The 11,190-nt window shown below is 46.9% G+C and overlaps 1 protein-coding gene across 4 annotated transcripts; it reads left to right on the forward strand.

Annotated features, from left to right (window-relative positions):
• The first annotated feature begins 5,131 nt into the window (after positions 1 to 5,131).
• Positions 5,132 to 10,402, forward strand: LOC100273565 (zinc finger (C3HC4-type RING finger) family protein / BRCT domain-containing protein). Of its 4 annotated transcripts, none has more exons than XM_008669519.4 (7): positions 5,132 to 5,432; positions 5,536 to 5,669; positions 6,171 to 6,363; positions 7,961 to 8,092; positions 8,603 to 9,208; positions 9,580 to 9,756; positions 9,847 to 10,402. In XM_008669519.4, the coding sequence occupies exons 1-7, from the start codon at positions 5,295 to 5,297 to the stop codon at positions 10,018 to 10,020; spliced, it is 1,554 nt and encodes a 517-aa protein (XP_008667741.1). In that variant the 5' UTR covers positions 5,132 to 5,294; the 3' UTR covers positions 10,021 to 10,402. The 4 variants fall into 4 exon arrangements, with proteins under 4 accessions (XP_008667741.1, XP_035820789.1, XP_035820790.1 ...); XM_035964897.1 differs by having other exon boundaries at positions 5,156 to 5,432; positions 5,536 to 5,664; NM_001360279.1 differs by having other exon boundaries at positions 5,228 to 5,432; positions 6,171 to 6,312; positions 9,847 to 10,350.
• Positions 10,403 to 11,190: the final 788 nt, after the last annotated feature.

Consider the following 11,190-nt stretch of genomic DNA (forward strand, 5'->3'; position numbering starts at 1 on the left):
GGGGGAGGCCGCAGCCCGGCTCGCTTTCCCCCACCATCAAGCTGGAGGTCACCATCTTGGGTGACCGCCGGTGGAGGGGTGCAGCCGGGCTGCATGATGAAAATCCTTGAAGCCGAACGATGGCTGAAAGGTACCAACTCCCGCGGAGTTGCGTTCCTCCAACGATGAGGTGAAAAGACGGCGGGTACCCCCCATCCGGGGGCTTGGAAGGTGGAAAGACGCGATGCATAAGGAAGGGAGAGGACATGGTCGCCTTCCGAAAGAGGTCGCCCTCCTTTAAAAGGCAACTCTCCCTACGTGCGCCCCCAAACGTCACGGGCTGAGTCTTCTCCAACACGCTCCAAGGCCCTCCCCTGCGGCGCGGGGGCTGGGTCCCGCATGTCATGCAAACCGGCTCAGAGCAGAAGAAGCCAAAGTGCCGCGCATGGTGCACACAACCGCCCAGCAGTTACAAGCGACCTCCCACTTTTGCCCAGACCAACGGGCGGAAGGGGCGGGCAGCCATGCAGGTGGCATGCAATCGCGCCAGGTGGACGCGCTTCTCCGACTCCCCACATGCCAGCATGGAGGCCCAGGCCCACGCGTCACGCAACCGGCGCGCCAGATGCTGCATGCAAGCAACTGCACCGCCACTTGCGCCACCACCGCGCCTCTTCGGTTGCGGAACCAATACCGCAACTCGAGGCGGCCCAGCGCACGACCCAGCAGCGCCAGCCTAGCGCGACGGTCAATGCGGCCGAAAGTGGGCCGACAGTAATGACGGTGGCAGGCGGGCGGGAGCAGCGGTCACGTCGTCAGCCAGGCTCACGTCCCATCCAGGGGCAGCAAGAGAGCCTCCTCTCATGGCGTGAAGACGACGCGCCCGTGATCCGTTCCTCGAACGGCCCGCGCACGCGCAACGGCCGCCCCGCCAACCACTCGCCCCGTCGCATTAACTCCGCGGCGGGACAGGCGGCGTTTCTGGCAGGAGAAGCGGGCGACGCTTCGCCTTCGCCGTAATAACCGCGCCAAAAAAGGTACGCCACGTCGTTCGATTTCGTATCCTTTTCCTTTTTTACTCTTTCTATATCTCTTGCAACAGGGACCGGGAAAGGGGGATACCCCAAAAAGGATCCTTCCCTGTGAAGGAACTGGGCTCCGAGCCCCCCTACTGATCAGAGGTTCGAAGGCTGGCCCCCCGAGGGGTTCAACAGTCGCCTCAGATCGCGTGGGCCCTACACCCACTACTGGTCAGAGGTTCGAAGGCCAGCCCCCCGAAGGGCTCCACGGCCGCCTCAGGCTACTCGGGCTCCGTGCCCATTACTGATCAGGGGTTCGAAGGCTGGCCCCCGAAGGGTTCACAGTCGCCTCAGACACCGAGTGAGGGATGACCAGGGGTACGTTCGATACATAACCAAGGCTCGGGCTGTGCTCCCGAGGTACCCTAGGACATTTCCGAGACCAGCGGGAACGATCTTGTAACGGAATCCCATCGGAGGGAGGCATCGAGCCCTCGGACCCCGTCGCCAGGGGACCGGGTCTGACAGATCACCCGCAGGTACTTTTGGGCGTGCCTCTGGGCCCCTAGCCGACCCCCAACGAACGGGGCACGGACGTCCACTCGGATTACCCGCTTGCAGCTCACCGGAGACACCATGTTCGGTGCCCATCGAGGGTAACATGGCGCTCTCCCCCCCTCCTCCTTGCGGAAAGGCGACGTAGGGGCGTATGTAAAAAAGCCAAGTCTGTCCCTGATCGCCCTCTCGCCCTGTGCGGAGGCTCGGGGGCTGCTCTCGCAAACCCGACTCCGGCTGAACAGTTGACAGCGTCAACATACCAGCCCGAGAACTTGGGCCCCGACCGTGCACCCGGGCTACAGCCAGTTCGCATGAGGGAACAACCAGACCAGCCGAAGCATTACACAAGGCATTAAGACCTCGGGGGAGTGAAACCACTCCTCCGAGGCCTCGGGGGCTACACCCGGCGGGTGCGCTCGCGCGCACCCACCGGAACAAAATGCAACCGAGAAAGGCTGGTCCCCTTGCAAAAAAGTGCGACGAAAGCCTCCAAGCGAGTGCTAACACTCCCTTCGAGGCTCGAGGGCTACTGTCGGGGACCATAATTAGGGGTACCCTCAAGACGCCTAATTCTCAGCTGGTAACCCCCATCAGCATAAAGTTGCAGAGGCCTGATGGGTGCGATTAAGTCAGGGATCAGTCCATATGAGCGACTCGATCACGCCTCGCCCGAGCCTAGCCTCGGGCAAGGGCAGCCGACCCTGAGGGATTTCCGTCTCGCCCGAGGCCCCCCTTTAACGACGGACACATCTCCGGCTCGCCCGAGGCCTTGCCTTCGCTAAGAAGCAACCCTGACTAAATCGCCGCGCCGACCGACCGAGTCGCAGGAGCATTTAACGCAAAGGTAGCCTGACACCTTTATCCTGACGCGCGCCCCCCCGGCAGAGCCGAAGTGACCGTCGTCACTTCGCCGCTCCACTGACCGGTCTGACAGAAGGACAGCGTCGCCTGCGCCACTCCGACTGCAGTGCCACTTGACAGAGTGAGACTGACAGGCAGTCAGGCCCTGCCAAAGGCGCCATAGGAAACTCCGCTCCGCCCGACCCAGGGCTCGGACTCGGGCTAAGCCCCGGAAGACGGCGAACTCTGCTCCGCTCGACCCAGGGCTCGGACTCGGGCTAAGCCCCGGAAGACGGCGAACTCCGCTCCGCCCGACCCAGGGCTCGGACTCGGGCTAAGCCCCGGAAGACGGCGAACTCCGCTCCGCCCGACCCAGGGCTCGGACTCGGGCTCAGCCCCAGAAGACGACGAACTCCGCTCCGCCCGACCCAGGGCTCGGACTCGGGCTCAACCTTAGAAGGCGACGAACTCCGCTTCGCCCGACCCCAGGGCTCGGACTCCGCCCTGGCCTCTGCCGAACGACCTCCGCCTCGCCCGACCCAGGGGCTCGGGCTCGGCCTCGGCCACGGAAGACAGACTCAACCTCGGCTTCGGAGGAGCCCCCACGTCGCCCGACCTCGGGCGCGGGCCCGCCACGTCAACAGGAAGCGCCATCATCACCCTACCCCGAGCCGACTCGGGCCGCAGAGAACAAGACCGGTGTCCCATCTGGCTAGCTCCGCCAGATAGGCAATGATGGCGCCCCGCGTGCCCTGTGACGACAGCGGCTCTTAGCTCTCTTACGGAAGCAGGAGGACGTCAGCAAGGACTCGACCACTCCGACAGCTGTCCCTCCGCCAGGCTCCGCCACTCCTCCGACGGCCACGACATCACACCGACTGGGTGCCAAGATCTCTCCGGCTGCCACATCGGCATGTACTTAGGGCGCTAGCTCTCCCCCGCTAGACACGTAGCACTCTGCTACATCCCCATTGTACACCTGGATCCTCTCCTTATGCCTATAAAAGGAAGGACCAGGGCCTTCTTAGAGAAGGTTGGCCGCGCGGGGGCGAGGACGAGACAGGCGCTCTCCTGGGGCCGCTCGCTTCCCTCACCCGCGTGGACGCTTGTAACCCCCTACTGCAAGCGCACCCGACCTAGGCGCGGGACGAACACGAAGGCCGCGGGATTTCCACCTCTCTCACGCCCGTCTCCGGCCACCTCGCTTCCCCCCTTCGCGCTCGCCCACGCGCTCGACCCATCTGGGCTGGGGCACGCGGCACACTCACTCGTCGGCTTAGGGACCCCCCGGTCTCGAAACGCCGACAGTTATCTACTATAAAAAGCTAAAAGTCGTTTGGTTCAAATTGTTGTGAGTTGTCTATTGTGAAAAATTGTTTATGTACACTTTTTATTTTATTTATTCTAATATTTAATTATTTTAATATCATTTAATTTTATATTTGTCGTTTCTCTTCATTAATATATTAAATCAATAAATTAATTTTACAAATTCATTTTTGATGATTTTTAGTAAAAAATGTAATTTTATTTCGTTTATTTTAATACTTAATTATGTTTTACTTTTTATTAATATATTAGACTTGGATAAGGGCTCATATAAGGGCTTATAACCTTTAGCAATTAGAGATCTAAACAGAAGTGCTAAAAGATGTTAAAAGTGAAATACCAAACTTTGGCATTATTAGCAGTTTAGCTTTTCAAGATGTGCTAAGGTGGTCCAAGATGAGGAAAAGACATCTCCTCTTCTCACCCTATACTATCTCTTCCCACCCAACATTAGGCTGTCTTCGGTGGATCGTTTAAAATAGAGGACACAATATTATAGACGATACTGTTTGTAGAGTGAAGTTTGAAATAGAGTATGAAATAGGGGAGCTGCTGGAGACAACCTTATATAGGTATGAATGTCTTTTCTATATCTATATGCTAAACTTTCATTTGCATCCAAACACTACTCATGTGTTAAACTTTAGCTCTTCATTTGAGAGTTTTAAAGTTTAGCGCATGGGAACCAAACATGCTAAAAACTGATTAGTTAAAGTACTAATATAAAAATTTAACTCAACATATGCTTTAAAAGCATATTAAAAGACTTGAATCAACTGTAGCATCTTTAACAACGCGACCTATAAAAATACCCTATAATTTGAAAATACGTATAATTTATAGAATTTAGGGTACTAGTAAAGCCTCAAATTTAGATTACAGAGAAGTCCACTATAGTGTAATATATTTGATGTAAATGAGAGGATGCCCTATAATTTTTTGACCAAAATTTGAAAAATAAGGCATTGTTGAAGTAGTTTTTTCTACGTAGAGTTCTATATTTTTAATTTAAGGCATCAATTTGAGACATTGTTGCTTGTTGGAGATGTTTTTAGCGCCGTTATGGTTAGGTCGTGGTTCGAGTGTCCAACTTGCTTGTATTGTAGATCAAATAGCTGATCACTTTACCAATACTCATACACATATTCAAACTACACTTTATAAACAATGCAATCTACAATGTAAAATAATACAAAATGGTGTTTTTAGTGACCATATATGTGTAATATACAGTAGTTCATTCTATATAGTTAAAAAACACTTTTGTATCGTTTTATACTGTAGATTATATTATTTGTAGAGTATAGTTTGATTATGTATATGGGCTGTTTATGTATATGGGCTGATGGAGACGGTCTTAGCAGTCCATCGTATATCCACCCGCGCCACCTGAAAATTTTTAAACAAAATGGAGGGAAACATAAAGGGGGTTTCGTTTTCAGAAGTGTCGGGAAACTTCTTTCCCCACTCCTGTAGCGCCGCCGCCGCGTGCCCGTGAACCTCCCGCCTTCGTTCTCCCCTCCCGCTTGCCCCGGTAGTGATTTTCTTCCTTGGTTCACGGCGGATCCCATGCCGATCGACGGGATGGTGTCCGTGGTCGCGACCGTGAGTGGGTACCACGGCGACGAGCGGCACAGGCTCGTGAACCTCATCGCGGAGACCGGCGCCAGCTACGTAGGATCCATGAGCCGGTCCATCACCCACCTGGTAATCCACTACGCACCTCCAGCTGGCTGCGCATCGAATTTTAGTTGTGTGATTCGATTCTATGCGATGTGAATTGGATCTGGCGCGCACTACTGGCGGGCAGGTGTGCTGGAGGCTCGAGGGGAAAAAGTACGACATCGCGAGGAGGCTGGGGACGCTCGTCGTGAGCCATTGGTGGTTTACGGAGTGCCTTAGGGAGGGGAGGCGCCTCCCAGTGGACTCTTACTTGATGGTAAGGTAGGGACGATTTTTCTTCTAGTGTTCTGAAATTGTGACTTGGGGGTGTTTGGTTTTTAGGGACTAATTTTTAGTCCCTCCATTTTATTCCATTTTAGTTTCCGTATTTGGTAATTTAGGGACTAAAATGAAATAAAATGGAGGGACTAAAAATTAGTCCCTAGAAACCAAACACCTCCTTGATTAGACAAGTACACTGTTGTTTCCCTTGGCGAATCCATGGACAAAATGTGAAACTGGAAATAGTAATTATGTTTCCACAGAGTGCTGCCTTGATAGAACGAAATTGCTGTGGACAGTTATAATCCATCTCACATTTTGTTCTTAGATTTGTGTCAACATGTTGACAGTATTTCTCAGACAAGACCTTATCTTTCCTTTTGATTAATAGTTGCTAAGAAGCAGGGCCAGTCCCTGTACACTACAAGTCACATATGCTATCTTATTCTGTAAAAGTGTTGGCTACATTCTCAGAAACTTACATTTCTGCTTGGTACACAGTGGTGAAGAAGCAGGGCCAGTCCCAGAGTTGCCTACTCGTTCCCGTACACAAGGCAAAAAAAGTGCCATCATGGAGGACCGAGTTTTCCAAGAGTTACCTGATGATTTCTGGGACACTCCTCTAGCCAGAACCAGCTATAAAGTTAAGTTTGATGATTCTGATTCTGATTTTGAGTCTGCCCTACTAAAAGAAGTAAGAATCATTACCTTCATTTCATTTTGTCCCTGCATGCAGACTCATGATGTTGTATTGTCTAATCAAATGTGCAATTCATCATGTTTCTTATATCTCCATTGTACTTCTTCAATGCTATGTCTAGCATATGTATAATATTGCCCAATCATGGTTCAGCTAGACTTGTACTGCTTCATCTCTGGGATTTGCTTTCAGATTTTGAGCTGTAGCCTGGCATAGATGATAAACACCTTTTCAGTTTAGCCTCAAATGGCAAATACTTGGCCAAATCTACTTACAAAGGCTTTTTCCTTGGCTCAAGCTCCTTTGCATATTACAAGATGGTATGGAAATCATGGGCCCCGCCCAAATGCCGGTTTTTCATTTGGCTGGTTACTCAGAAAAGATGCTGGACAGCGGATAGACTTGCAAAAAGGAGCCTGGATCACCCGGAGAAATGTCTTCTTTGTGACCAAGAGGCTGAAACTATGGACCACCTCCTTGTGACATGTGTCTTTGCAAGAGAATTCTGGTATCTTTTGCTGAGACAGTTTGGGTTGCACTCTCTCGCACCACAGATGGCTGCTTCCTCCTTCCTAGGCTGATGGGAAAAGGCAGCAGGAGCAGTGAGCGGGCTTATAAAAAAGGGTCTTAACTCCCTTATCATCTTGGGTGCTTGGGCGATTTGGAATCACCGGAATAAATGTGTCTTTGATGGTTGGAATTCAAATATAACGCTAATCCTTAATTGGGCAAAAGAAGAGATGCATCGATGGGAAATTGCGAGGCATTTCCTACCTGGCAGCCCCCTTAGCTAAGCCCTAGGGGCTTTTCTGGTAGTGTGTGGTTTTTTCCTAGATGGATTCCTTCCTATATGCGCGTTTCTGGCCCCGTTAGGGGTCTTTTGTATTGGGCCTTCCTTTAGACCCTGGTTTCTTTTTCTTATTAATATAATGAGGCGCAGTTCTCCTGCGCGTTTTCGAGAAAAAAAGCTAGACTTTGTTGCAGTAGAAATGATTGCAGGAATATGAGGGCGTCAGTTATTGTGTATTAGAATATGACCTTCCATCAATGCATAAAACATGGTTGCTGGCTGGTAAATTCATCAGCTGATAAATTCAAATTTATGGATGGAATTTGTGTGAAAATAGGAAAAAAACATGAGTTTGACCATTTTTTTTCCAATTTATGTCTGATATATTGGTACATATACTTTATAGGACCTCATCAATAACACCAACACTCGGCAGCATATTGCCGAGACGCTAATAGAACTAACACCACACATCTAAGCTTAATATAAAGATATGTAGTCTCCTGCGTGTCTGATAAAAATATGTACTTCGGTTTGAATTGTCAAACTTTTACACTATATATACCCCTCCCTGCATACCTAAGGCCTAAGCATAAAATCAGTTTCCCTAAAGTGCGCTGGACCTGTGTTTATTCTCCATTTTAAAGTTGTCATTTTAATTCTTTTTTTACCCTTTCATAGTGACATGTAGCAATTGATAATCAAATGTGTGTTTCAGCGTGGACTTACTTTTCCAAAAAAGAACTATGTGTATTGCACTATTTGTTTTCTGATGGAGTTTGGTTGACCTGCTGACTTCAGAATTCTGTTGGTGATGGAGATTCTAAGAAAAATCGTTCATCAGATGTTAAGAAAAGAAAGCGTATGAAGCATGTCAATACATCAACGGACAGAAATGTCTTAAACTCGCAGGACAATGTGTCAAGTGTCATGGTAAATAACTAAATATTTATGTGCAAGTTCAAATTTATCAATCCTTTCTTTTGTTGCACTATAGCCTAGAAAGTTTAGGTGTCCTCTGTTACTCTCCTGGAATATCTTAATTTCTTTACCAACCTCAGTACACTGATCCTGAATTCTGATCAGGCACCCTTCAAAAGGTTCATAATTTTGGTGCTTTATTTTTGTTTAACAATTATATTTGATGACCAAACAACCTGATTGGCGGTAGCTTAGTCCCATGAAGAAAAAGGTTCAATACCTTCTGTACAGTTGCCTAAGGACTCGAGGCACCACCCTGTATGGTGATAAGCTATTGTTTTATTTATCTAGGTGACATTAATTATTTTTTGCGTGTCGTACATGTTGGAGATTACAAAGTCAATGTTGCGACCGACACATCTCATAGCTTGTTTGAGTACATATGTTTTGATGAATAAATGATCACATCTTGCTTCTTTAACTTTCATTTGTCATCACATTATTATTTGCAATCTTATGCAGGAAAGACATTTTCTTCATTTGTCAAGTCATACAACGTCCAAGAGCACATCAAAGCAGAAGGAAAACTTGTCACACTTGCTTCACAATGAAGTTCCTATCAGGATGGGAGAAAGGAATGATCTTACTGAAAACTTTGAAAATGATAGTTTGTCTGACAGCTTCAGTGAACCTCAAATTTCAGATACTCTGTGTGTAGAAGCTCAAAGAAAATTTACCAAAACAAGTGCACCATCATCATCACTTCGACAAAGTACCATGGATTCTTTATATGAATTTGGTGAAACTAGTAGGCATGAACCAGCAGGAAAAAAAGAACAAGACAATGTTGAATTAAGGAAGACTTCAAGAAGCTTCCTTCCATTTGATATGTCAGGACAGGAACCACCTTTCTGTACTCAGGAGCAAGTAGATAAATGTAGCTTTGGCACTCTAGCTGATGATGAAATGGGATATGATAACAAACCCATGGAAAAGTCATCTAATTTAGAAAGGCAAACAGAATTATCATGCGTCATATGCTGGACAGATTTTTCTTCTACAAGGGGCATCTTACCATGTGGACATCGATTCTGTTATTCATGCATTCAAGGATGGTCGGATTGTCTGGTATGTATCAGTTTGATTCTTGTTTCTTAACTTTTGCTTATATTATATTCATCATGTACACAATGTATTCGAGATGTATCTGTTAACCTATAACCTATTAGAACCCACTTACCTTCTTGAACCTGGTTTGGTTCAAGATAGTTTTATGCCATGACGGCAAGAAATGATACCAGCTCATAATAGGGAGGAAACATGAGTATGAAGTCAATGAAAAAGAAACAAAACTAATACATTCCCATCCAATTAATGGCAAGTCTTGCGCCAATGGAATTAGCAACAACCTCACTTTGCTATGATTTATTCAAATTTTTCCCATCACCATTAATGTTTAACAAGAATGGCTATTCTTAGAGTTGCATCATGCGTTTCAGGCTTCTAGGGGTAAAGTCTCAACATGTCCCCTTTGCAAAGCCAGTTTCACATGGATCAGTAAGGTGGACGAGGCAGGCACCTTAGATCAGAAAGTATACTCGCAGACCATTCCTTGTGAAGCTTCTACCGATGTTTTTGTGCTGGGCAGTGAAGGCTACGATTTCTCTGGACCAACGGTGAGATCATATTGTTTCATGTTTTCTTACTGCTTAAATCAATTGGATCTGCAATGCTTACCCCTCCTATAAATTGAATCTATTGTGTAGTCTGGGCAAGGAGCATGCTACCAGTGCCACTTCCGTGAGCCTGAGGAGCTTCTTCTAAGCTGCCACGTCTGCAGATCACTGTGGGTACACTCGTACTGCCTTGATCCTCCGCTGACTCCTTGGACATGCATGCACTGCAGAGATCTGCGGGTGCTGTTTCATCGGTATCGTTAGCCCCACTTACTGTACTAGTCAAACCTTAATTGTTGAAGGAAATTATCAGAAGGCTTGAACACCGTAGCGGCTTGTCTTACTGAAGGACTATTAAGGGGTGTTTGAATGCACTAGAGATAATAATTAGTGGCTAAAATTAGTTGAAACATCTAAACAACCTAGCTAATAGTTCAGCTATTAGCTATTTTTGGTAAATTAGTTAATAGTTAGATAATTATTTGTTAGCTAGCTAATTTCACTAATAATTTTTAGTCAACTAACTATTAGTTCTAGTATATTCAAACACTCCCTAAGTTTGCAATGTAATTTTCTAGTTCCATTTGATGCTATACCCTAGCATTGTGTTAACGACATATACTAGTGGTACTCGAGGTGGAAGATATATGTAGGGTCTCCGGATCCTCATAGCGTAGATCTTGTATATGTGCCGTTGGGTCCTCATATCGTAGATCTTAACTCGAGAACTGAAAGGAACCTAGATGCCTAAGGCTGTCTCCAGCAACGTCCTCTATATTCATCCTCTATATCCGTCCTTTATAGTTTTCTCTAAAAGATTTCATCCTCTATATCTTTTTCCTCTTCAACAACGTCCTCTAAATTACGTCATCTACACTCAAATACTTATATTAGAGATATTTTTTTATTTTTTATACATACGTATTTGTCATACTCTCAAATGTATTGTGCATATTTTAGTTTTGCTAAACCGGTTATTTAAAGTATTTAAATAGATAGAGGACCGTTTAGAGAAACTCTACATATAGAGAATCTAGCAGCGTCCTCTAAATTTAGAGGACCGTTTAGGACGCTGCTGGAAAGCATAGAGTATCGTTTGGTGCTCTATATTTAGAATAGAGGACCCTTTAAGGGTCCTTGCTGGAGCCAGCCTAAGGAGGGGTGGGGTAGAGATGACAATGGGTATAAACCCGCTAGGTTTTGTCATCTCAAATCTGTACTTGTAAAATTATCTATACCCATTAAAAATCCCGTACCTATAACGAGTTTGAAATTTTGTCCAAATCTGTATCCAACGGGTAAGCGGGTACCAATGGGTTACCCGTGGGTTTCATCTTCAATATGCTTGTTCTTCTTATAATCAATAAGTCAATAAGTATCGTAATGGTTAATGAGACCATGTTCCAAAATTTATGTGATGAACAACGAGTTCAT

This window comes from Zea mays, chromosome 1, assembly GCF_902167145.1.
Source record: "Zea mays cultivar B73 chromosome 1, Zm-B73-REFERENCE-NAM-5.0, whole genome shotgun sequence".
Classification (NCBI taxonomy): Eukaryota; Viridiplantae; Streptophyta; class Magnoliopsida; order Poales; family Poaceae; genus Zea; species Zea mays.

Coding starts and splice junctions, on each gene's coding strand:
- LOC100273565 (XM_008669519.4), top strand. CDS start 5,295: ATGCCGATCGACGGGATGGTGTCCGTGGTCGCGACCGTGAGTGGGTAC. Junction 5,433..5,535: donor GCCGGTCCATCACCCACCTG/GTAATCCACTAC, acceptor ACTGGCGGGCAG/GTGTGCTGGAGGCTCGAGGG. Junction 9,757..9,846: donor ACGATTTCTCTGGACCAACG/GTGAGATCATAT, acceptor TCTATTGTGTAG/TCTGGGCAAGGAGCATGCTA.